The sequence below is a fragment of the Candoia aspera genome, chromosome 1, assembly GCF_035149785.1.
Source record: "Candoia aspera isolate rCanAsp1 chromosome 1, rCanAsp1.hap2, whole genome shotgun sequence".
Classification (NCBI taxonomy): Eukaryota; Metazoa; Chordata; class Lepidosauria; order Squamata; family Boidae; genus Candoia; species Candoia aspera.
In genome coordinates this window covers 286560660-286588582 of record NC_086153.1, presented here as the reverse complement: position 1 = coordinate 286588582, position 27923 = coordinate 286560660, and the positions used below count along the sequence as shown (strand labels likewise).

General features: G+C 36.5%; 1 protein-coding gene across 2 annotated transcripts in view; it reads left to right on the top strand.

Moving 5' to 3' along the window:
• STXBP6 (syntaxin binding protein 6) overlaps positions 1-27923 on the top strand; it is a 112842-nt gene that overhangs the window by 65769 nt on the left and 19150 nt on the right. For both annotated transcript variants that reach the window (XM_063289999.1, XM_063290000.1), the window contains exons 3-4: positions 18110-18240; positions 22354-22519. In XM_063289999.1, the coding sequence (XP_063146069.1) occupies positions 18110-18240; positions 22354-22519 (297 nt within the window). The remainder of the gene's footprint in view (positions 1-18109; positions 18241-22353; positions 22520-27923) is intronic.

Genomic DNA, 27923 nt, shown 5'->3' with positions numbered 1-27923 from the left:
TAAGTATTTAGAATATTAGATATTGCAGGCCATGCCAGTTCAGTTTAATAAACTTGACAGTACATCAACAGGGCATTTGGGTGGATAGTTAATAGTCCAGCTTGAAAATATACTTACTCTTTTAAAATTGTACTTTGGTCCTTGAATTTTTTTAAAGTGAAAAGCCTTAGAATAAACTAGCAAGTGCAGGAGGATGCTGTTTAAGACTAGAAAGAATTGGGTCAAGCCTCCTTGTCTTGTACTTTTCTTATCTTGACTTAGACAATCATGCTACTGCTGCAGCCTTCTGATAGGAAAGAAGAGAGTTCTAAGCCTGACCTCCATAGATAGTAGTGGCATGTAATACAGATGGGCTGTTCTGCCAAACCCTGACAAGCAAACTGCTCGAGCCCTGTAGTTTGTTACCCCACCCTCTCAGAATAGCTGCTGTTGATCCCTGTAATATGGTGGGTTGCAACAAATGCTAATGATAAAGATGAAGCTGTAAAAGTTCATGTTGTCCAAGACTACTGTAGTAAAGTCCCACAGAGCAAGTATTCCCATCCTCCTGCTTCATGTGGCATGACATGCTGTTTCTCACCATATATAGAAAATGTGCTGATGCATCTTAGAAAATTTGAAGCTTATCTGCAGATTTGTAGGAAGAAAACCATATTTTAAATATGACGGTCAATTTTGCTTAACTCAGCAAAATAAAAAAGACTTTATTTAAAGCATTGTGCACTATAAATTGAGAGATCTTATATCTTACTTGCAAGAGTGTTGAGCTATCACCCATGATGTCCTTGGTTTGAGTTTTGCTGGTTAGTCGTCACCTTGGGCTCTTGGCTCTTGGACCAGCATCTGAACAATGGAGGGTTCCATTTTGTAAGGAAAGAGTTGTTTCCTGTATTTTTAACGGACTGGCCTTATTGGAGAAGTGTTTTATTTTCTAAATGAAAGCTTTATAGTGTCTTCTTCAGATTTCCCCCTTCATGCAATTAGCAGTTTCCTGAGAGAGAGTCACCAAATTCATGAATATTAGGGGTGAAAGGAGACCTAAGGAGGGAATGGACTTAGTTGCTGAAGCACTGCTCTCTATATCCCAAGATAGTTAAGTGTATCAGGTAATGCACTGGTGTTAACAAGTCATGTATTTGACAAATATTTTGGATGGTGAAAAATCACTATGCAAGTAAAGTGTTACTATAGCTATCTTAACTCTTCAGATTTGTAGAATATTAGAAAATGATCTTTATTTGCTTTCTAATATAAATACCACTTTCCATAGTCAAAGCTGTATGGTTTTCAAAATTAATTCTGCTTAAGAGGAATGAAACACCCAGCATTGGATAGGAAAATATACTTAACTATTTGTCTTTTTTTTCTGGGCAAAGTATATATATCCAAAGCTTTTCTCAATCAGTTGAATATAATTAGTCCTGAGTATAATGCATTGAAGCATTTAAAAAAAAAAAAAGCGAGTAGAATTCCAGAAACCTACTTAACACAGCACATCCTGCTGTCCCTTGTAACTAAACAATTTTTAATAAGAATTTTATTAGATTTAAAGCAAAAATAAAAAACTACAAAAAACAGAAAAAACTACAAAGAGAAAAAACTAAAAAGTGTGAAGACACAAGAAAAAAAGAATTTTAAAGATTACATAAAAAAGTGACTTCTGACTTTTAACAACAAGAATATACAGCAATTTCCATAATCAATCCCTCACTCTATATCATATCAAAATCACATTATTTCTATAAATAATTCTATTAGCACATTATAAAAGTCACTAAATACAAATTGCTCCTTCCCCTTATATTAAAAGAAAAAGAAATATATAAACTTCTTAATCAACTCCTCACCCAAAACAACATTTATTTATTTCCTTCCTACCACTATTTTTATACATTTCTGTCCACTATAATAAAAATCAAACTAAAAGACATAAACATTGTCTACTCTTAAAATTAGTAATACTGCAATTATAACAATCTTATATCTTCTGTTAAACCTAAAACCAGCATTTATTATTTAGACCTTATTCATCTTAATCCAAATCGTTGAAAAAGAGTATGAAGTCAAACAAGCCTTAAAAGCAATCCAGATAAAACATTCTCAAATCCTTACCCCACTTCAAAATAGACCAAGGCATTCACATATCTCCACAATAAACACAAGGCATTTTTTCACAGAAAGATCAAAGAGGCCAACTGCCCCCCTTAAAAAATCAGACTTCTCAGCAAAAACCCTCCCATAGAATAAAAAACTCTTTTTCCCCATAACTTTCCCTCAGAAAGACAATTCTGTTTATAATTTGCAATTCAATCTGTACATTTAATTCCACCAAATGAAGTTCTCAAGCAGTAACCATGAGCATTTCAGGCCAGTGCACAAACTGAGTAAGCCATACAGACCTGAGGCTGCAGGTCTGTGCAGCCTCAGGTCTGTATGGTTTGGTTCTACAAATGTTGCTGAATTATAGCTCCCAGCATCTATCAGCATTGCCCATGCTATCTGAGGATTATCTCTTTTTTACCTTGTTTGTCCCCCACACCCTGTCTTCGGGCTTCCAGGGAAGTGGCAAATCTCTATTGCCAGAAATCTGTTGATTACTTGCAAAGGACTTTTGAATTAGGCTTAAGTATCCACTTTATATATTACAACTTGTTTCTGATAGTATTTGGAAAAGAGATGGATATTGCATAATTCACAGCAAACATACAGCAAGTTTGACTTCCAGGTATGTTTCACCTTCAGAAATTATGTACTTCAGTAAACTTAACCACCCAGAGTCGTTTTGAACTGGGTTGCCTTTCAAGTCTAATCGATTAAATTAAATTCTGCCATGTGAGTGGCCTACATAGGCTTGGAGAAATACCACTGGATCTTTGTGACAAAGTATTTGATTTCATGGAGTGAGATTTTTCTTAATCATCAGGAGACATAAACATTTTAATTAGAGGAGAAAGCTCTGTTGAACCTTTTTTTGCTTATTGATTTCTCTTCAGGTTAACTTTGCTGTAGCTTATTTTTTTTTAAAAAAATTGTCCTCTATGGGATTTGTTGTGAAATCGCAGTATGACACACAATGTAATGGACCTGGATTCATGCCCATTTTACTTAAGAAGTTTCTTTGCTGCTTTGAGTGAATTTTTGATAAAACTTTTAGTAACGTTGTGTGATTGCTTAAAGGAAGATGGTGCTGGACTTAGAAAATATGAGATAAAATCTAATGTGAGCACGTCATAGTTAAACTCTAACTCTAATTCTAACTTGTTTTAATTTAATTTAAGATCCCAAATGTGTAGCGAATCCATAGCTTAACTTACAAAGCTAAGTTGTAGCACAGAGGCAATGCATAGGATACCCTAACAAGACCCAAAGAGATTATTAATAACATTATCTTACATTCAGTCCTTGTTATAACTTTTGTATCCACTCTTAGTTACTTGTTTTAGGTAGGAAATATGCTCATTTTCAGCTGCATGGTTTCATTGAAGGTTATGTTCATATGAAATTCTACAGATCATCTGGGAGATACTCCTGTCATAAAGTCCTGATGGAACAGATAACACTTGGAGTCATTAGAACTACCAATTAATATATTTGAATAATTAGCATTTTATTATGAAAAACCCATTACATACCAAAAAATATCTACTGCACAGGATAGGCAAATTGTTTTCCTAGCCAGCCAATATGACATTATAGACATGATAATGACACTAAAGGTAAAGGTAAAGGTTTCCCTTGACGTAAAGTCCAGTCGTGTCCGACTCTAGGGGGCGGTGCTCATCTCCGTTTCTAAGCCTTAGAGCCAGCATTGTCTGTAGACACTTCCGGGTCATGTGGCCAGCATGACGACACGGAACGCTGTTACCTTCCCGCCAAAGCGGTACCTATTGATCTACTCACATTTGCATGTTTTCAAACTGCTAGGTGAGCAGGAGCTGGGACTAGCAACGGGAGCTCACCCCGCCGCGTGGTTTCAAACCGCCGACCTTCCGATCGGCAGCTCAGCGGTTTAACACTACACAGACTTAAAAATGAATGAAAAAAGTTCATTCTCATTTAATTAGTCATCTTCAAATCTAATCCCTAGGCCATGGGATTATTTGAAAGTGAGAGCTGTGAGGTGTTGTCTCTACAGGACATGCACATAGGCAACCATCTCACAGAGAGCTAATGGGTACAGAGTTCTGCTTTCCTCCACCACCACTACCACCATTTGCCTTTTTTTACTTCTTACAATTACTTTAGATGCTTGTATGGGGAAAAAAAAGATGGCTAATAGATTTGGGGTTACAAAACGGGAACTCTATCAAGACTTGTTCCTCCTTTACCTGGACAACCCATAGTGAGCTTGCTGAGTCATAGAAAAGAGCAAGGTTTGAACTTAAGTCTGAGAAACAGCTAAAGCTATGGTCTAGCCATCTTTCTAATCAGTTTTATTTATTACAGTATTTCATCATTTATTCTGTTATTCATGACTATGTTTATACAAATGTATGTATCATTTTAGGGTATCACAGTTTGAAAACCCGTGTATTAGAATAACCTTCCCCAACCTGGTGCTTTCCAGATGTGCTAGGACTACCATTTTCTGGTTGGAATTTCTGGGAAGTGCAGCCCAACACTCTTAGCAGGTCCCACATCAGGCAAGACTGCATTAGATAAAGGTGGTTGAAGATGGGATAATTTAAAATGGTTTAAAAAATTCTAACTTCTGCTTCCCATTTCTGTAGCCTTGCTTCTCTGGGCAAGATAGCTCCATGTCTTTGTATGCCCAAAGAAAGAAACAATAAGTTTCCTCTACTTATTCTACTCAGTTGCCTGCTTCTCCTTTGTTGGTTAACTAAACAGGTATGATAATGGCTTTCCCTCAACCTGTTCAAACTAAGTGATGAGCATACATGAGCTATTGATAGAAAATGATGTCCAAATGGATGTGTTTGACTTATACAGTTATTTAAATCACATATCAACTAGGCTACTCAGGTTTGTACAATAAAGATATAACATTCCTACAGAGGAATGCCCAAACTAGCAAATACAAGCTGAACATTAATTATTTGATTAAATATGTAGGCATCAGGCTTGAGGAAGGGATGCAACTATAGGGACAAGAATATTGACATAGGCTTACTGCCCCTTCTAGACATGAGGCCCTCCTCCCATATATACTATCTAAAAAGAGCTGCATTACCATATGGTTTTAGGGAGCAGGCAAGTAGCAAAACAATTTTCTTATTAATTTTAATGAGAAATTAAAATCCATCTCCTCATTGGAGGTAAAATGTGGTCACCCTGGTAACAATAAATTAAGGAAATAGCAAATAGAGTATCAAATATTTTGATAATTCAGAGTACCAAATATTTTGATAATTCAGTGATATCACCTTATGTTAAAAGTACAATAGAGCTTTTAGAATAACCAGGAGCCAAATTTATGTTGTTGGTCAGATATTTACAACAGAAAGTAGTGTGTCTGAAACTTTTCAGGAAGGTAAAATTGATCATGTTCTTTATAAAATATGGAGTTTTGCTTGCTTACTGTAGGAAGAGAGCATTTATCTATGTAGGCAAAATTAGAGGGAGTCTGATAGCACCTTTTCAAATAAAAACATTTTATTAAAAGGCATACACTTTTAAATAAAAAATGAAGCTCGCTTCATCAGATAGTCTGAAAACTGTTGACATATGTTAGCTTGGCAGTCTCTCAGTTGTGCTGGTGATATTTCCTTTTTCCAAAACAGCTACTTTGAGATCTGTAATGGAGTGTCCGGGAGATTAAAATGTTCTGATACGACTTTGTTGTTGTTTTGAGTCCTGATGTCAGACTTCAGTCCATCAGCTCTTTGTCCCTCTGGATTCTACATAGGATAAACAAACTTTGCAAAACAAATTAAATAGATACTAGTTTTCTACACTGCTATATCCAAGATAATTTACCATGCATAGAAATGACAAATAGCACATATATAAAATCGTTATAATCGAAATAAAGAATGTTAGGTGAAAATTATAGACAAGAATATAAAGCAAATTAAAAGTATAAATTAAAAGCAACATTTCGAATTGATTTTAACAACGTTATTTGTTCAAATGACAGAATATCTTATAAACAAACCACCAGCAAATAGTAGTTAATCATTATTCCAAACGATTACAGCTAAACATTACCTTATAAATAGACAAAACAACAGCAAAGACTTAATGCCGTATATAATGCAAATATCTATTTAGCAATAAGGTTAACTTTACAGAATACACAAATATAACGGACAGCACTGACTATTGGAAACACAAAATAAAGTCTGTCATAAAAAGTAAGTGGGATATTGAGACAAAGGCTGCAATTGGATTATGAGAAACCTTCATTGTTAACAGATCTGGGCAGCCAATAATAACTCCCCACCCCTAACAAGGAATCATGGAAACAATATTATAAATGTAGCTACCCTGTAAATATAGCAAGCTTCATAAAATATCAGGAAGGGATGTAACCTTGATTCAGTACTTTAATAAAGTATGCTAAATCTTTTTGTTGTTGTTCCAGAAGGCATTCTTGTACATCTGGACTGCAAAAAAAGTGTAATTAAAAAGCTTCAGCAGTTTATAGTATTAAACGTGTACAGTAATGTGTTAGAGTTGTAAAAAACATGAGTCTTTATTTCAGTCTATTGATAATAAAAGCTGAAATCTTAAGTGGAAGACTATACTTCATAACTCCTGACTCAGTTATGAAGTATCCTCAGTTATATTATGGAGGAAGAAATTCTCTGAACTCCAGTTTTGTTATTTATTGTGATAAATGCTAGCTTCAGCAAGGAAGCAATGGCTTGCCAAGAAGAAAAATCCTTCCGCTGTTTCATCTGTTTTTCACTGTTTTAAAATGAAATGACTCTTGAATTTGGCTTAATTGCTGATTCGGAAGCAAAACATTCGTACACTTGACTTATACCCTAACCCTTTTGAGTTATAAAGGATTTTAAAATCTAGCTACTCTAATCTTTAGCCGATGCAGAAAATCCATTACTAAAAATAAAAGCATGCCCGAATATTCTGTAAGCCCCCACGTTAAAATTGCTGCTGACTTTGCCCAATATGCACACATACATTTTGTCTAAAATATCTTGTGAAGGGAAAAAAGATAATTAAAAAATGGATAAAGTAAAGCAGATGGAATATTCATTTCCTGACCCTAAGAGTATCACGTTCTAGTTTTTAATTTATTACATACATATCTTTCCCATCCTTCAAAGGGTTTAATGGAGAGTGCACAGTGATTATTTCAGTTTACACTCTCAAACAACCATGAAGAATAGTGACTAATGCAGATTAGTAAAATGAGTTGTATGGTTGGAAAGTGGGATATGGTATTTGAATTCCACTTTTCCTGACTGACATTCTGCTGCAAGGTGTTCTTGGAGGTGGGAGGATATTTTCCCTGATCCCCTCTTGCCCCTAAAGTCTCATGTATCTTTCCAAAATCTTTTACAGTAGGTTACAGTAACATGAGGGAATTGCAGAAACAAGAGGAAATTGTCTCCTTCCCTTTCTTTCGGCAACAGAGTTCTCTCCTATAGCATATGGGCTTCATGAGCTAAATTACCCTTTTCTGTTTGGGAATGCTAAATTAGGATATAGACTACAGTAATGGATTAATCTACATTTAATATCATCCCATAAACACATCAGTTTAAACATTTTTAATCAAAAGTCTGCATGAAAATTTGGATGAATTTCTCTTAAAATGAACATTCATTTTCCTATAGTAGACATTTTGTATGAAACATAAAATTTGAAGAAGTATGAAAAATGAGTGATAACTAATTTGTACAATAGTTTGGGAGATGTAAATAAAATTAAACTGTAAAATCTCTTTCAAGTCAGCTCAGCCCCTGGTGACTTCATGGATGCTTTCATGCAGTTTTCTTGGCACTATATAAATGTGGTTTGCCGTTGCCTTTGGGAAAGTTTTATGGAATAGCCTCCCTTTGGACATTAGATAGCCCCTTATTACAGCTTTTCAAAAAGCATTAAAGGCTGAACTGTTCTGGAGGGCCTTTTGGAATTGAATGTTGTCTTATTGCTGCTCTGTTGACTGTGATCTGCTGGATGTACCGTAATAGAGATTATTAATGTTTTATAATCCCTTTTATTATAAAAATAATAAAGGCAGGATAGAAAATGAATGAATGAATGAATGAATGAATGAATGAAAGGTTTTACTATGTTTGTTTTATTGTACCATGGATATTTTAATGTCTGTTATTTACCATGGATATTTTAGTGTTCTCCTTTTTTGCCACTGATGTTTTAATGTTTCATTATTAAACCCTAGATGTTTTAATGTTTTATATTTATTGTGGATGTTTTATTGTTTATAGTCTACATATACGATTTTAATTGTTGTAAGCCACCATGAGTCAAATGAAATTTGTGGCATACAAATTTGATAAATAAATGACCTCCCAGTCTAGCCCATAGCTTGGTAGTCTCCCATCTAATTAATAATGAGCCCTAATCTTGCTTAGGGCTGAGACACTTCCAAGCTGAGACAAGGTCATCTGGATGCTTCTACTTGCTAAGACATAAGTAAGGTGGATGTGAATTAAAAAGCAAACAAAATATTTTTTCTCCCATTCTAATCCAGCCCAATATCCACAGTACAGCACTGAAACTAGCCTTCATGTTCAGTCTTCTCCACAACTGTGAGATGAATATATTCCATATTTCTTCTTCCCCATCCCCCCACCCTGCTTTTAAAACGGAAAGTCTATCTGAGAAAACCATGTTCTGTGGAGTACTTCTTTATTAATCACATAATTTTATGGAAAAATTTAGGGCTGTACAGATGAAACATGAATGAAGCCCTTCTCTGCAAATCATTAAAGTAGGCTTGTTTTTTCCAGATTTTGGTAGAAGCATAATATGTGCCATATTCTTTGCAATGAAAATTCATGGCTTCTCCTCTTATAATAGTTCCTCATTATAATGTAGACTATTAAGTAGATCTCTCCCAGTACTGACATTCTAGCGATATTGGTTGCCTTACATCAACAAAGCTTTATATGGGTTTCTCTGGACAGATGATAATAAATAACACTTTAGTTTAAATTTAACTCTGACCTTTTAGGTGAATGAATACATATATATATATATATATATATATATATATACACACACACACACACACACACACACACATACACACACATACATACATACATATACATACATACACACACACACACACACACAGGCACACATAGACACACAGTACATGCATGCATACATAAAATATGTTCTAATTGTTTGTGTTTGTACACACAGGCATATGTAGAATTAGATTATCATAAATAAAGGTTTGGACTGAAAACAAGCCAAAATCTCTTGTTGAAGCATCCAAACCTCTATAAAATACAATGCTTGGAGACCTTAAATATATTTGTATATACTTAGTTCTGAACTCTGTGGATATGGGAGATAAAGCTTGACGTGGGGAAGAATAGAAAAGCCAAAGGGCCAATGAGGACAAAGGTTAGGAGAGTTGTTTTCATCTGTTTTGCTGATAGTTGTCTTTGGCAGTCATTCTCAGTATTGCATGGGATTTCCTCCCTCCTTTGCTCCTACAGCATTTTACTACCTTCCACCATTCCATCTTTACTGAAATAAATATTGGTTATCACAATGGAGTGCTTGTGTGAAAACACAACATCTTGTTAATTTAAATATTGTGCAGTATACTAGAATTTTTATGCTAGAATATTTTAGCTTTACAAATGCTGCTGATTTGCTTAACTTTACACTGAGCTGAACTCCATTGCATCAGTTGTCTTTTCTAATTTGAATGTTAGGAATGTACAGAATTTCAGGGTGGGAACTGGAAATTACTGAAGTGGTTATTTCATAATTTCTTCCCTACCTAAATAGCTAGCTGTCTATTTTCTATTTAACCTTTAATAGGAAAGATAATTGGTATAGTATTTTGCATTAAATGTGTTCAGCAAACTTTGTTAGCAGCCACCAGATCAGCAGAGGATCCGAATTTAATTGGCCTTTGTTCCACAGAACTTATAGTCCCTTACCTGAATTTCCAATTTTCATTTAAACAAAACTCCTGCTTATTTTGTTCATCATCAGTTGCAGGAAAAAAATCTTCAGCAGCACATTTACTTCAGCAGCAAAGTTTGTATAATTGTCGTATGTCTTGGCATTCTGCTGAAAGTGGTAAAGGCTGTCCAGCATAATCATTTTTGCAAAATTGTTATCTATATTTTCCAGTCATATATCAAAGAGGAAGATAACAGTTGAAAACTTTTAGCTGCATTTTTGACAAACAGAATAATGATCAAAATCAGGGATTAACTCCCAGGTTCTACCTTCTAATTCAAAGCAGGTTTTTCTAAGTGCTCTGTCTTCAGTAAAGCTGTACAGTTAATTGAGGCAAAGGATGAGCTAATGGATAAGCTAATGGAACAATAACGTTTATTAGCATGATTAATAGATTTGGGGTCTCCTGGATATGAATATATGAAACCACCTAGAACTGAATAAAAATTGGGTAAATAAGCAGTAATGTGCTGAGATTTGAAGGTTTGCAATCTCTGATCCCTGAAATCAGAGATGATTTGGTGTGGATCTCATAGGCTTTGGAAATTTGAACGTCAGAATTTCAATCAGTGTTTTCTCTAAGATGCCTTGAAGAGAACTGCAATTATTGGGAGATTAAAACTGCAAATAGATTGACTGGTTTATTTGACTTAACATTCTTTGGAGGATACAGAAGTGAAACATATAATCTGAACAGTGAATGTTTGATTTAAAATGCCATTTCCTCTCTGTCCTTGTTGAAGAGCTAGTGCTGTTTTCACATAGCCAAACAGGCATCACCCATCCATGAGAGGAAGAAAGCGACAAACATACAAATCTCTTGTCTCTGTCCGTCCATCCATCCATCCATCCATCTATCTATCTGTAGGAACAGCTCAGCAGTTCAGTGAGAATTTACAGTGCACCAGTGGTTCAGGAAAAGAAAGGAATACATCATCTTATTGGTTCTGTGCAATTCTGAGCTGCTGCTCTGTCCTTCTTCAAGGTGTAATTAGTTTCAGAAGCCAGTTTGCATTAGGAAAGTGGCATAGAGGTAAAGGATTACATCCTTTTACTTCAACTTTATCTCTATCCACATCCATATGTCGAGTGATTCCTTCATGTATGGGACCACTGTGCCATTCTAATTGATCTCTTTTTTATATACCTTTGAAACAGAAAAAAAAAGTGGATCGGCAAGTTGAATGGTCTTGCTCAAAGTCCCAACATTCTCTCTTTAAGATATTCTGTTTTCTCTCATACACATTTTGTACCTTTCTTCATCAAGTAATGCTTGCCCAAGGAGTATGCTTAGTTCTCAATTGGCTGATTTGAGCCTCTCCATCTTTTTTCACATTTTATTGCTTGTGCATTGCTATAAATTTTGGGGTTATTTGAGCCTCTTCATGAGTCTCTGTCATATGTGAGCAGTGCATTTTAGATCCAGACCTAGAAAGTGAGTTCAGTACGATTCTAAAAATGATACACAGAGATTATATTAGTTAACAATGTCATGGTAATACTAAACTGCCGCCCTCCAAATGTTTTCCATGACCATCTCTCTTTTTATTGGTTATACTGGTTGAAATTGATGGTAGTTGAAATGGAAAGCATCTAGAGAACATAAAGTTGCTTATCTCTGTTTTCTACCAAGCCTTATTTTATACATACATATTCTACTTCACCTTGCAATACTTTTCAGATGACATTATTTCATCACATGACTATTTCTGGCTAGCATTACATTCATTACTCACTTGCTCAGGACCATGTGAGAGGAATGAAAATGCAACTGAGAAGATGTATGTGCTATCATAATTATAAGGTTTGGTGAGATTCTTAATATAGAAGGCTTTATTATAGCCATTTTTCAGTGCACTAATATTTCCCCTATATCCCTCTCATTCTGGTCTTTTCAAATTAAAAAAGATTTAAGTAGGCAAAAATATGTTCTCCCTTTTTCAGTTGAGGATATGCCTTTCTAGTCACCACAGTACTGTTTAAAATTGCAAACTAAGGCTTTTTGTTTTTTCCTATTTCTGTCTTGCATGAACTAATGGAAACTATTTTTTAGCTTTAACAAGTATTGGGATGGTTGTAGTAATGTCTTTATTCAGCTTTTCATGATTTTTCATTCCCCTGATAAGCAATAAGGAAAAACAAAAAGCTAAATGCAGAACACACAAGGGGAACTTTTCCTGATTTCACAGTTCGACCTAAAGGTCTTTTGGAAAATAAAATGTAAATGATTATAGTAATCTTTTTTAACAACTTAGGCATGAAATACTTATATGCATCAGTTCATTTTTTGATGTCATCAGCAGATTATAAATACATAGAAGGCTTTTCTAGGAAAGCAATCAAGCTGTTTGTCAAAAGTAATGATTATGAAAGGTTTTTAAATTTTCATAGTACTGTACTGGTTCTTAATTTTCAACAGTCCTTTTATTACAACTAGTTTTTTCTAACCTGGTGTTTATCACATATGTTGGATTACAGCTCTCATAATTTGCTGCAAGCAGCACATTAGGGAAGGGTCATTCTCAGTAGCACTGAATATATTAAGTAGCATGGATCTTCTCAATGAAGCTTCCTTAATGCACTCTAGTAGGAATTACCCTGTTCCGCCCCCCTCCCCCCCATTAGGTAATAGATAGCATGGGTGAAGGAGGCCAACTAATCAGGAGTGATCTGGGGAAAAGAGAAATGTATGTCCTACAGATGAAGGCTTTGGGGTCAGTGAATGATTTGTCCACGGAAGGAATAGAATTTTCTTGGGTTCGTAGAAGATAGATTTGTTAGTTTCACCTTGTGAAATTTTATCAAACAAAGAGGATTTTGAAGAAAACCTTAACTTGTACTCAATACAGAGAAAGTTATCTGGGCATTGTATCATTCCTAAGCAAGTTTTGTTTCATTCTGAAGTCATGGTAGCATTTCTAGGCATAACATTTTTGGAAGATTCTGAATAAAGATGAAAAAATACTTTAGTTTCCTATCTGACTCAGTGCATGAAAAATAGAACAAATTATTTGCAGATGTTTTGTGCGCTTAAGAAACAGAATTGCAGAACTGTACACTTCAAGAAGTTATATGCTTTTTATTATTACATCAAAATATACAGTAGTCTCTCTCTTTGAAAATGTTACTTTTGCTTGTGTTAGGTCTTCAATGAGTCAATTCAGTCTAGCAGTGCTTTTTTGCCCCCTCTATTAATTTTATGAATGCTGTCCTAAATATGGAGATATGGGTAGACTGTGGATGTGAGCCGCCCAGAGTTATGGCACATAAAATGGGCAGCTGTATAAGTCTTACAAACAAACAAACAAACAAACAGTGATCCATCCAAGAAACCGATTGAACTGACTTATAACATTCCGTACTAAATCTATAGAAATTTATCCCAGTGGTCAAGCTTATTGGCACAAAGGCAGAGGCAGCCAGAGGACAAAACTAAATCAAGGGGGGGAAAATTAACTATTATATGGTTTCAGAGGGCCATGCTGAACCCCACTTCCCAGATTATTGAACAAAAGCACATCTGTCTTGTCTGGATTTAATTTCATTTATTCAGACATAAACTTTTCTTCATATATTTTATGGAAACTTGAAATAAGTACATGTAAATATATATTCAGTGAAACAGTTTTTGATGAACCTATTTGATATTATGCATGTTTAATAAATGTATAAGGTTGAGCTATACCAGTTTTAGTGAAATATGTAGGACAGATAACAAACATATGGAGACAAAGCAAGATTTGTCCCCTGCCCACAAATAAGTTTTCTGTTCTTTATTTGTACAGTGTTTGTTTTTATTCTTGCCATATATATATTCTATAGTGTGTTTGACATTTCTTAGAAAAAAATAACAGAATGGCCTTTGCTTAAAACTTAAATCTAGGTCTAAAACCCAGAAACTAAAACAGAGTACTGTACCCTTTCTTTGGTGCTGAGTTTAATTGTTAAACTTCCAGATTTCACATTCATTCTATTCAGTTGTTAACTTTCAGTCTTTCCACTTCTGACGGACAGAGCTCTTACACAGCTCTGACCTATATTTCTTTTCAAGATTTTTTAATCATTTTTAAAAGTTGATGCCAAACTCATGACCTCCGAGTCATTTTCTGGGGACTGCAAACATACAATGGTTTGAACTAAAATACTTGAAAGATATCCCTTGCCATTTCAGCTTGCTCAAATATTAAGTCTCTCCTGGTGCCATTTATCATAATAATCATGGTCTCTGTGATTCATACACATGGGTTGAACATATGTAAAGTTCCACTCAGAAACAAGTAGCATTTACAGAACTGGTATAGGCTTTCATGGCCAGTATCTATTGGGCAAGGTTTAGTGACCATGGTCGAGACAACAAATTTCCTGACGTGTGGCTGGCTACGGAGTAGACCACCTTGCCTCTGAAGATGCCAGCCACAGTTGCTGGCAAAATGTCAGGAAATCTGTTGTCTAGACCATGGTCACTAAACCCTGAAGTCCAGCACTGCAGAAGCTCTCACCCCTACTTATACCACCTGACTAGATGCAGCTCCCACCAAACTAGGTACAGCTTTAGCATGTTTGTCTATAAACTGATCATCATTCTGCTTTGCTGAAAATGGTTATTATTTGTTCTTCTCCTTTTCTCCTTTACTTTCATCTTCTCCCTAGAACTTCATACAATTATTTATAAGGACACTTTGCCCTTACATTGCAGGCATATGCCCTTCAATCTTATGGCCCTTTGGGCCTATTTAGCAACTTACAGAATTACAAATGCAGACATTCCACCTCTGATGAGTATTGACTGTGTCCTTTTCCCTTGGAGAAGGTCACACAGTAGACATTTGTAAGCACTGCCAAGTATTTCGTACACAGGCTTGTCACAACAATTTTTCTCATTGGCTAGCCATTCTCTGGGAGAAGCTTAAAAGGTGGTAGACTCTAAAGCTATGTTAGCCCTTCATCTTCTTCCAAAACCTCTATGATGTCCCCAAAATTGTCTGGCAAAACTCTTCAAGATTGATCAAACATTCTACTATTTGGAGAGGATAAAAACAGATTATCTTCTTATCTATCAAAATAATTGAAACTGACACCTTTTCCTTCAGTCATCTCCAAATCTAAGTTCATCTCTCATACCCACACTAGTTCCAAAAGCCATATCTTCCTAGGGTTAGAAGTTCCCAGACCATCCTGCTTTTCTAGGGGGCATTATTGGGCCTCTTCACATCAAGCTTTTCATGGTCCAGTCAGTGGACCCATAGTCCCCAGACTGCCAAAAATATAGTGAGGCAGGCCATTATGTATTGATCTTCCACTGCATATTTTTCTCAAATTTTGCCACCTAATCATGTCTTAGACTGACCATGTGACAGACAGCTTTTGCAAGCATAATTCTCTCATCCTTAGGACTCGTCTGCCCTCCCAGATGCTTCTTCAAGGCTGACCTCACATCCAGTTTCCACCTCTCAGGGCATCTTGCTCATCTTCTCTTCTGTGCTAACACAGTGTGTATTAGCAATTGGCCTTTCCTAAGCCCAAGAACACCCCCCACCTCACTTAATGGGTCATATGATTGCTATGACTTCAGCTTCATCTGTCATCAGGTGTGGCTGTTATAGATGTGGTATCTTTGTTCCACATCTTCAAGACCAATAATAAAGACAGTTTTTCTTCTCTGTTCCACCTGGAATCACTGATAGCTTTTTTTCAGATAATCTTGTCTAAGGTATTCAGTTCATGCCTCCTTCCATGATACTTGTCCTCACTACTAATGCAGGTATGTCCAAATGGGAAGCTCAGTTTAAGCTCTCTTCATCTGATGTGCCTGTTCATGCATAAAGCATCAAGACACATGAATAAACTCAAATTTCTTGCAGTTTGAAGGCATTTCAAGCCTTTCAAGATTCTCTTCATTGTCAAATTGTCAAGGATATATATTGGAAGATGCAAATGTCATCTGATAGATAAACAAAAAGACAGCACAAAGGACATTCTTCTTTTGCGCTTTACATTATAAATATGGCATTGTTGCATCTGTCATTCCATCTCCATCTTGGAAATCCTTATGCCTGGAAGCAGCAGCATCCTTGTTAACCAACTCAGCCACACCAGGATGACTACCAATAAATGGAAGCTGCATCTATAGCAATGATCCTCATCAGATCCCAAGGTTTATCTTTTAATGTCATGACAATAGGTAATGCCTAATATTTTATAGCAGGAGTGGGACGAACTATCAATCTCTTGGTGATACTTTCCTTTTTTTTTTGTAGTAGACCATTTTTTACTATATTTCTACCCGTTGTCCTCCTGACTAGTCATGATAAAAACCAGCAAAGTCATTCTAGCTCATCATACCTTAAGGGCCTCAATAGCCATGGATTGCCCTGTTGCTCAGTTTCATCTGTCAAAACAATCCAACACCTTTTCCATCCATCAGGGACAAGTCTTCTATTCAGACCTTATAGCTCTCATTACATCTAGGAGAATTTCACAGTCCTACCAGGATATCTAGGCTTCTCAGGAACCTTGCACAATCACTTCCTCTGCAGCCAAACAGAAATCCTGGATCCTTTGTCCAGAAACAACACTTTAGTCCTGTGTAATAATAATTCTTTCACATTTGTCCTTAGCTCATTCTTCAGTATATTTTGCAGCATCTTTTTTTCACTTTATCAGGATGTACTTCTCTTTCTTCTGATCCACTAATAAATATTTTTTTAAAAGCTCTAGTAGAGTTTTATCCTCCAGTGCCTTTGCTGCTTCTGCCCTTGAGCCCCTTGTTCTTTCTTTTAATGCCTTTTGAACCTATGACTAGTTCCCTGATTCACCTCTTACGAAAAGTACCGGTGACTGTGACATAGGAGATCTATGTGCCTTACAAAGAGATCCTTCATTCCATTACTCTACATAGGAGTCAAGTAATCCTTTTCCCAGATACGTCCTTCCTTCCAGAGTCAATTTCAATATTCTACTTGAATCAGGACATCATACCGTTTTCCTCATCCCCTTAACATCATTGAAAACATAGCTTCATTCTTCAGATGTCTGCTGTGCTAATCCCTCAGTATTTTTCCACATGGATGATGGCAAGCATCAAGCTTTGCTAAGAACTGGCCAGACCAATCCACACTCATCACACATGAGCAGCTGCAACTTTAACAATTTCTCTGGAATAGTGCCTTCCTAGAGCTTTGCTGTGCAGCAACAAGGGCTCAGCCCTCCACATTCATGAAGCACTGTGATATAGATCTGTGCTTCCAAAGAAGTGTAATATTTCGAAGGGGTGTTCTTTCTTTGGTCATCTTATGACAAACAGACCATCGTTCAGGTAAGAAGTTCACTGCTCACTTGTGTGTGAGTCACAGAGACAATGATGAACTGGTTATTTACCTGTAACTGCATTTTTTCAAGTGGTGATGTTCACACAACCCATCCTTTTATTCTTCTTAGTCTCAAGTGACCTCACTTGCTCTACAAATGTACTTTAACAGTCTTAGGAATTGAAGGGATTTGGCAGGAGAGTCATCTAGCTGCATCATATATGTGGAATGCAGAACTTCCTCCAACAATTCTGAATGCGTTAGAAAATTTTAATTAGGGCTTTGCACAAATGCACAACTTTGATATATGAATTCACAGTTTGCTTTTCAAAGAATTGTAGTTTGCAGGTAAATGACATGATTTTGTTTTTGTTTTCTTTCTTTGCTTAGAAATGATACCTCTTTATGGAAAACTCTTTACTGAGGCTCATCAGATGTTAGCATTCAGACTTTTTCTATTTTTTATTCCTCCCAGTCTTATTAACTTATTGATGTTAGAATTATTAAACATTTGCAATCTAGCTTTTTTATGAATTTGTGATTAATTGTAAGTTGTTTTAAAATTGTAAAGACAATAAACAGCACTCGGACATGACTGGACTTTACGTCAAGGGAAACCTTAACCTTAACCTTAACCTATGCAGTTCTCAAACATATTTGCAAGTTTATACACAATCCTTTTTGTTTTATGTTTACAGTGACGAACAAGAAACCTGCACAAGCATATATTACAAAAGTTAAACAGTTTGAAGGTTCTACTTCTTTTGTACGAAGGTCACAATGGATGCTTGAACAGCTTCGCCAGGTTAATGGTTTAGACTCCCATCGGGTAAGTAGATGATAGTGCAGGTGCTTCTCATTTATCAATATCCTTTTACTTGTCTATAGCTCTTATGATTTACTCAGATTGTCTTCATCCTTTCTATTCCTAGGAACAATTCAGTCATTTGTACCGTGTGTGTGTGTGTTTTGATTTTACTTAAAAAAATAGATACTGTAATGAATATCATGTCAATTTCATAATTTCAAAATAAATTATGAAAGTGATGAATTTATTTTGTTTGCATCAACTTATAACATTTGCATAATAACATCATTATGCATTTAACACAAATTATGTCATTTGTGAATTGCATCATTAAGGAAATGTTGTACATTGATGCAAGTCATCAATTGAGATACAGTGGACTTTGTCCATTATTTGGGGTGATATCTGTTGAATTTGAAGTCTGCCAAACTGAGGTCCATTAAACTGAGGGTTTATTGTTTCTCATAGGAACTGAAGGGTTTTCTATATTAAAATAGTGTTGTTGTTTTTTTATCTCAGTCTGAGATTATGACATTTTCTTCTATGTAAAACATCCATATTCTTTGTTCCTGCTAGTTCCTTATTTATGCATTTCAGTATTGCATGTGTGGGCATACATTTTTCTACTCTGCTTTTTATTTGTTAACCAGTTAGCAATCCATAAAAGGACACATCCTGTTGGTGCTCAGTCTACTCAAGAACCTTGACAAAGAACTTTGTCAAAGGTTTTTGAAAATCCAAGAATGTCTGCTCCATTTGTATGCCAAATGACACTCTAGAATATTAGCAAGACAGGGTTTACCTTTGCAGAATCCATGCTAATTTTCCTTCGGTAATTCTTGATCCTTTAAATGCTTAGTTATTTTTAATTTGATTACCATTTCTACCAATTTGCTCAGAAGAGATATTAAAATGACTGGCCTATAACTTGATGGATTTTAACAGGTCCTGTCCTGGCTAAGCAAAGACCATGCCGAGATGAGGAAGAAGTCTATAGTGTTTTATTTACTGCTATCGTAGACAGAAAATCCTACCAAACTGAAGAAGCGTGGGAAAACCCAGACAGATAAACTCCAAAACTCAAGGCGGGTCTGTTCTGGGTTTCTTTGAATGACAGCTCAAACTACGCATGTGTTTTCCCCCCTGGATAGGGTCCCCCTCCTGCTCACCATCAGTACTCATGACAGGTCCCTTTTAAAAACTGGTGCCACACTGGCTATCTCCTAAACTTCTGGTATGGAGAATGATTTAAGGTACAAGTTAACTGCTAGGAGATCAGCAGTTTCACATTTAAGTTCTGTAAGAAAACTCAGTTGAAAGTGATCAGAACCTGGTGATTTGTTACTGTCTTTCAAGATATCCTAGAATATTTTCTAGAATATATCTACAAAAAAGACAGATGTAAAGAATTAATTTAATTTCTCTGCAGTTGTCATAGCCTCTTTGAGTATCCCTTTTGTTGTTTTTGTTTTTTGTTGTCTAATAACTTCCCTGGCTGCTTTTCTGCTTTGACTATATTTAAAGAAGTTCTTACTGTTTTCTGTAATGTTGTTTGCTATACACTCCTCAGGGTCTTAAGTTGTGCTCCTGTATACTATGTCAGAACTAGTATGTCCTTGATGTAAAGAGCAGCATCTTCCCCACTGCTCTCTTCTCTATCCTTTCTATAATGCCTGTAGCCAGGAATTAGTATATTACACTGATTCTCTCCATTGTACCAGGATTCTGTTACGCCTCTATATCTGTGTTTTCCTCAGATTCCCCTACAAACTTCATAAATTCACATGTATTTTGAGCATTCACATATACTACAGTATTTTTCAAATAATGTTGTGAGCTTTTTTCACTGCCTCTTTGTCTCCTTTTCATCTCCTGAAAATCATGTCCACTTATTAACCCCCTTCCAACCTTCTTTTATCCCATGTAGTATTATCTAAAATATGTATACCCTTCTGAACCAGATGCTGGCCAGCATTTGTCAGCTTTCCCTAGAGTCAGTTTAGAAGTTGCTCTGTCACATTTTTGACCAGCAGGTTTGTTCCGTTTGGGTTCAACAAAGCCCGTCTCAAGCCCATCACAAGCTTTGGTTTGTCTTCAGATATTCATAGTACTTAGCAACCCTAAGTCCTTCTACTTTGTACCAATGTGTCACCATCTTATTGAGACTTCTCAGCTTTGCTTTCTAGCTGGCTTTGTCCATGGAACAGAGAACATTTTTGAGAATGCTACATTTCCAGCCCCAAACTTCAGTCTACTAACTAGCAATCTAAATCTGGGTTCCAAGAATGGCCAACTACATTGTACAATGGCATTGATGTAAACATGGACCATGACTGTTGTCAACTTTCCCCATTATCCAGAAGTTTATATATATACAGTATGTGACAGCCTTTTCACCTGTCAGGCAAACCGCAGGGGTCATCTTCATGCCTCTCAGAAAACCATATCTCTATGTTTATAATGAATTGAATAATGAATCACTCTTCTCTGCCTTCAGAGGAATATTCTGGAATCAGAATGAGCAAACATGAGTCCATCACCTAAATATCTGGTTCCTCTTATGGGAAGAGCCAGTTTGGTGTAGTGGTTAAGGCACCAGGCTAGAAACCAGAAGACCATGAATTCTAGTCCTGCCTGAGGTATGAAGCCAGCTGGGTGACCTTGGGCCACTCAGCCCTAGGAAGGAGGCAATGGTAAACCACTTCCAAAAATGTTGCCAAAAAAAACCTAGAAACTATTCCAGGCAGTCACCTGGAATCAACACTGATTTTAAGGCACCCCCCTCCCTTTATGAGAACATCTTTTATCCTTGAAATGATGGCCTCCTTTCCCAAGGAGGTTCTCTGTAACAACAAGGAAGCTATCCGTTAGCCCTTCAAAGTAGACCAAGTCAGGAAACAGACTCAAAAAGCTGATTATTGATATAGGCTACTGTAAGAGACTCTTGAAAGCCAGACTGTTTTTTTCTTTCCTCCTTTTATACCCCACTGAATTAGGGTGGATCTAGTCTGAGTTTCTTTCTCATGCTTTCTCTGTTTCCTGTGTTTAACATGTTTTTGTTCCGTTCTGCATATTTTCTCCAAGGTCATCTCTGTGGCTCTTTACATTAACATTCTGGAAGTGGGGCAAAGCTATCACATCTTGTCTACATCTCTCTCTGACCCTCTTTGTGTCTGCCATTCACCAGCCTGGTTTCAAGGGAACAGACTTGTTCTGTAAGAGTTCACTGCACTGAGTATGAAACCTTGCTTTACACCCAACGGGCAGATAGTGATGTAGTCAACACTCTGTACAATGAGCTGGAAAGCAGTCTCTCCCTTACTGGCTTTTACCTTTATACTAGATACTTTTAGTAATTTCGGGGGGCAGGGGTTAGGAATTGTTTGACCTAAAAGATAGCCCCTTTGTTACTTTTTTACACAATTGGAAAGCCCGGCTTTCTCACACTGGAGAAGAGAGATCAGCGTGTTTTTCCCTCCATTCAACCCCCTTGCAAAGCTCCCCAGTCTCACTCAGGCCACAAGCTCTCAACTGCCTCTTGTTTTTCTAAATAGGCAAAACTTCTTGGAATTTATCCTAAATTTCCAATGCAGGAAGCATACCGCATTTCAGCTGTAGATTCTTGGGGTTCCAAAGGACCAATAAAAGTAGCACCTGATGGTAATAACCTAAAGCTGTTTAGTCTTAAAATTAAAATGCTCATCATCGCTCGTCAGCATGAGCTATGTTTGGAGATTATGGAAACGGTAGTTCAAAAATATTTCAGGGATCCAAGGTGGGAAATAATATAAGATCCTTACCATGCTATCTTTCAGCAGCGTTGTCATGTAAGCTATTCTGAAAGGATGTACTCTGGTAACTTGACAAAGGATCATTTCAGATCCAGTTAGATTCAGTGTTTGTTTCCATTATTACATTGAGAATTATTGCCTTCCATCTGCTATCGAATTACCCTTTGTCTACAAACAACATTCCGTAATAATGTGGAATTAAGGATATTGTAAAAATCAACAAATGTGTTGGTTATGAACATTTACGTATTGTTTTAATATGTTACTAAAGAAAATCTAATATAGCAAGCAAGACTTTGTAATATTAAAGTGTTTCTCTGTAGTAATTTTATATTCTTTCTAGGATTCCCCAGAATTTGATTTATTGTTTGAAAATGCTTTTGACCAATGGGTGGCAAGCACAGCCTCTGAGAAATGTACATTCTTTCAAATTCTCCATCATACTTGTCAGCGGTATCTTACAGACAAAAAGCCAGAATTTATTAATTGCCAGTCTAAAATTATTGGAGGTAAGTGCTATCTGCTTTAATCTCAGAAGAGCACATGACTTTTGTTTTATAATATAAATTTAATCTATTTAAAAGTGTGTAACTGTTTTTTCAAATTCATCTGGGCTTGTTGGTAATATAATACAGTAGCATATACAAAATTAACTTTGATCCTAATAAAAAAGTGTTAAAATATTCTACTGGGCTTTGAAGTCAGATTTCGAGACACTCTAATTATTTAACTGTAGCAGCATTTAATAAAGCTAGGAGAAAATTTTCCTACATAGCCATTTCCTTCCTGGTTTTAATCTATTGTGCTTCACTGTGTTAAGTATACTCCCTGTGGAATGTATGTCACTTTTTAATTCCTCTCTGGTTTTATTGTTTCCTATTTAGCAATTATTGATTTTACTAGTCTTTCTAAAAGAGAAAATTTTAAACTAGAGTGGGAGTTGTTGGACAATAATCACTTCTCTTAATGCACTATTATGCCAAAACATCTTACTGTATCAGCATCATTGATGTCAGCAGATCTTGGAAGTGTTAATGTGCATCTGATGTTTTGAGATAACAAATTCTTAGTGTGCCCAACTCAGTGTTTGTGATGACTGTCATTTCCAGGAAGAAATCCTGTAATTATATTTGTTAGGTCTTCAATAACTGAATTGATTGCGTTAAGTCTTTAGGGCACAATTTTAGAGCTGGTATAAAATGTGTTGCTTGTATACTGCGGCAACAAATTCACAGCTCCAAATTCTTTATTCATGGTCACTTGATCTCAAAGAGAAGAGGTCTTGCTACATAATTTAAAATTGTTTTGAAATCCTGTAATTTAGAACCAGTTGAAGTTCAGAAATTGGCAAATGCTCTGGTGCATTTCTTCCCCCTGTAGGTTTGAGTGAAGAAAAGTTTATGCTAGTATTTCAGCAACAAGAACCAAAATGCCTGACTGAATAATGTTTTATGGTAGAAAATGCTTTTTGAAATGATGAAAACTCCCATTTTCATTCCCAAAACCCATTAATTGGAATATCAAAGGGATAATACTGTACATTGATTCTGTAGTTAGTCCCTATTGTTGATATTCATTATGTGTTTTTGTTGTACATTTCTATCTGTAGAAGAACTTCTTAATGATGAAGGGGAAAAGGGAGACTGGTGATGGCAACAGAGGCATAGTCTTTTGGGAGTTCCCTTAATTTCTACTGGGTCTGACACTGCACTAGATCTATAGTCTATAAATGAAAAGCCTTGTACAAGAATTCACGCTGGAGCTTCAGAATGCGGTATAGCAATTAAGATGTTATTCTGGCTGAGGAGACCTGGGTTCAAGTCCACCCTCAGTCACAGAAGCTCACTGGGAGACTTTGGATCACTCATTCTCTCTCAATCCAATCTACCACACAGGGTTGTTGTTGTGAGGAATAATAAGAGGATGGAGCATTATATATGCTGCCTTGAGCTTCTGAATGAAAGGCAGGATAGCTGTTAGCATTGCTATTTTGGAACTGAAATATTTTGTAGTGTTTCATTTTCTTTTATTGCATTATTGGAATACAGGATTCCAGTTGAAAGGTGCATCTACTTTGTGAAGTGCAGAGTGGCTTTACGTTGAGCGGAGGAATGTGATGAACAGATTTTTGCTCTTTAGCAGGTCACTGAGAAATGGGTGTATGTGAGAAAGTTTATTGTACATTTGTTGGTTGAGAGGATGCATTTGATTAAATGAATAGGGCTGAACTGCAGAATACCAAATATGGACTTGAGAGCTGGTTGCTAAATGCTATAAGAACAGTGCATATATGAGTATGAATGGAATGTGAATGATTCAGCCTTGAGCACAGAATACGACAAGGATGTGTGTTGTTTAACATATTTATGGACAAATGTATAAAGGATGTTTCTAGTGTTAAGTGGTGTGATTTATATGTACTTTTAGATGCAAATGATGCCATACTCTTGTCTGAAAACTCAAGTGATACACAGTGAATCTTGGATTTAAGACTTACTATTTCATACTACTTTTTCGCACTTTGCATAACATTGTTTTCCCCAAAAAGGAATAGAACTATGTGCATGTATGTCCTGTGTAAGTTCTCAAATAAAAACCATTGTCCTAAAAGGTCAGAATTACCACAATACCTAACACATGACAGCAGTTTCTCCTTCACAGATATTTAGCTGTCACATAAATTTGAAATACTAAATTTTCCACCTACATTATTCAGGGCTAAAGAAGGAGCTAGAATTATAATAAGGAAAGAGATTGATTGATTGATTGATTGATTGATTGATTGATTGATTGGACTGATTGATTTTTGAATGTCTATACAGGAGCCTCTTTTTGAAATTTGGATGCTGATAAAAAAGACAAAGACACATGTTAACATATTTTTGAAGTACAGATACTATTTTGTTTACACACACACACACACACAGATTTGATATTTTGTGTAATTTGCACCATGGTAGATTACAGTCTGATAGAATATCCAGAACTAACTAAGAATTATATAGCTCAATTTGCTATGCATTACATCAGGGAGAGATAATTCACCACATTTAAGTGATTTACTGTGAGATTGAGAGCATATATTAATTTGCCGTAACACCAGGCACCCAACAATATTCATTTATCTCAACAATCAAAAACAAATCACTGAAAATGGTTTATATTGAATCTACCAATCAAAGCAAATATCTGTAGCTCAGGATTGAACTGTAGAGTCCTTGGTGCTCTCTGAGCCTTGCTGTTTTCTTGCAGACGTTTCATTGCCAGACTAGGCAACATCCTCAGTGCAAAGAGGGAGTATATTGAACCTATCTACAGGTCCCTCTATTGCACCCTTTCAGAATCTGTGCCTTCCAGATATATTGGGGCTGTGACATACAAGATTCTCACTTTGCATGGTATCTGCTAGCTGGGAATTCTTGGAGTGGTATTTCTCATACAAATGGAGGACACGTGGCTGAGAAAAACTGTTGGATCAGGACGTGACAGATCAGTCCTTTTCTGTTAGAATGCTCATTTGGGTGGTTATTTGGTCACCTGCTGTCACTTCAGCATAATCTTTTCTCTGGTTGTTGTAAATATAAAAAGGAGAGGAATGTACATATATCCCTGAGCTTCTGGAGAAAGGGAAGTTTACAGACATGCATACAGTTGTGTCTGTGAAGCTTACTATTTTAAAATTCAGAACAAGAGGTCAAACTCTTTTTGATGAACCAAACCAGTGATAGAAATTTGGAAAACAACCAAGGCGCAGCCATTGATTTCCTTAGTGTCTTTGGTGAAGCTGTAATATTTCAGCCACATGCAGATGTTATGACTGATGCTATAAGTCATTTGACAAACTGAAGTGCTGTATAAATACCTGATAGATTGACCATTAAATAGATTGAGCACTGCAAGTTGAGGAAATGTAACCAAGACATCTCTCATGGTACCACAGGCAGATTTCATAGGCTTCGCCTATAATTCTTCGGCATTCAAAGCAAAGTGTTCATGGTTTGGGGAATAAAGGGGCAAAATTAATCATTTTCTTAATCAGTCTGGAGCAGTCTGGAGCAGCATTTTCTTAATGCTTAACACCAAACCTCAGCATTAAGGAAGAAATTTCTCTGCTTGAAATGCATTAGAGAATATGAATAGTTCCCTGCATTAATCATTAAATAAATGAGCAAAAGTGGTTTTAGGCCATTTTGCTGCAGATTGTTCTTTAGCTGCCAAGAAAACATTTAATCACATTTCCCTCATAATAGGACAATTCCAAAGGTGTTTTTTTTTTCTTTTCTCATTGCCTCATTGTAAATGGAATGGCTGCAAAATAGACATTATATCTTAAGAGTGTATAAATTAGTGTAATGTAATAAAACTAAACCTTAGTTTTCCCATTCATCCAGTCTGTATTACTGGACAGTTTACTGTAAAACTGATGATAGCACTGGTATCGCTTCCCAAGATAGATATTGATTGCTTCTAAGAAGAATACGGTTGTCTCTCTTTTGCTGTTCCAAACATTTTTCTCTTGGCCTTTGTCCTTGTTCAGGTAATCGCTGAGAATTTGCAAGATAGAAAAGTTAGCAAGATGGCCAACATATACCACACCAGACTCTTAACTGAAGGACTACTTTTGTGGGGTTTTGCAACGTTTCATTCCACTCTGATGATTCCGTATTTTAGCCAGAACCATAAGAATATTCAGTAGATAAGTCGTTTCACTACAGCAAGGTGTTGTTGTTTATTCGTTTAGTCACTTCCGACTCTTCGTGACTTCATGGACCAGCCCACGCCAGAGCTTCCTGTCGGTCAATACCCCCAGCTCCCCCAGGGAGGAGTCCGTCACCTCTAGAATATCATCCATCCACCTTGCCCTTGGTCGGCCCCTCTTCCTTTTGCCCTCCACTCTCCCTAGCATCAGCATCTTCTCCAGGGTGTCCTGTCTTCTCATTATGTGGCCAAAGTATTTCAGTTTTGCCTTTAATATCATTCCCTCAAGTGAGCAGTCTGGCTTTATTTCCTGGAGCATGGACTGGTTTGATCTTCTTGCAGTCCAAGGCACTCTCAGAATTTTCCTCCAACACCACAGTTCAAAAGCATCGATCTTCCTTCTCTCAGCCTTCCTTATGGTCCAGCTCTCGCAGCCGTATGTTACTACGGGGAACACCATTGCTTTAACTATGTGGACCTGTGTTGTCAGTGTGATGTCTCTGCTCTTAACTATTTTATCGAGAGTTATCATTGCTCTTTTCCCAAGGATTAAGCATCTTCTGATTTCCTGACTGCAGTCAGCATCTACAGTAATTTTTGCACCTAGAAATACAAAGTCTTTCACTGCTTCTACATTTTCTCCCTCTATTTGCCAGTTATCAATCAAGCTGGTTGACATAATCTTGGTCTTTTTGAGGTTTAGCTGCAAGCCAGCTTTTGCACTTTCTTCTTTCACCTTCATCATAAGGCTCCTCAGTTCCTCTTCGCTTTCAGCCATCAAAGTGGTATCATCTGCATATCTGAGATTGTTAATGTTTCCTCCAGCGACTTTAACTCCAGCCTTGGATTCCTCAAGCCCAGCATGTTGCATGTGTTCTGCGTACAAGTTGAACAGGTAGGGTGAGAGTATACAGCCCTGCCGTACTCCTTTCCCAATCTTAAACCAGTCTGTTGTTCCATGGTCTGTTCTTACTGTTGCTACTTGTTTGCTAAATAAACAAATGTAATATTGAACCATTCTGGCTCAGCTTAGGTCACAGTAATGTAATAAATTATTTTGCTTTATTTTAATTCTGATTCTGAAAAGGTCTGTATAGTTAATAGCCCAGCATTATCATTTTATATGGGTTTTATGCAGTCCAAGAATTTTGGCTGATATTAAAACAGGTACACTATCACTGGTGACTTTCCTCTCTCTCAGAGGAGATATATAAC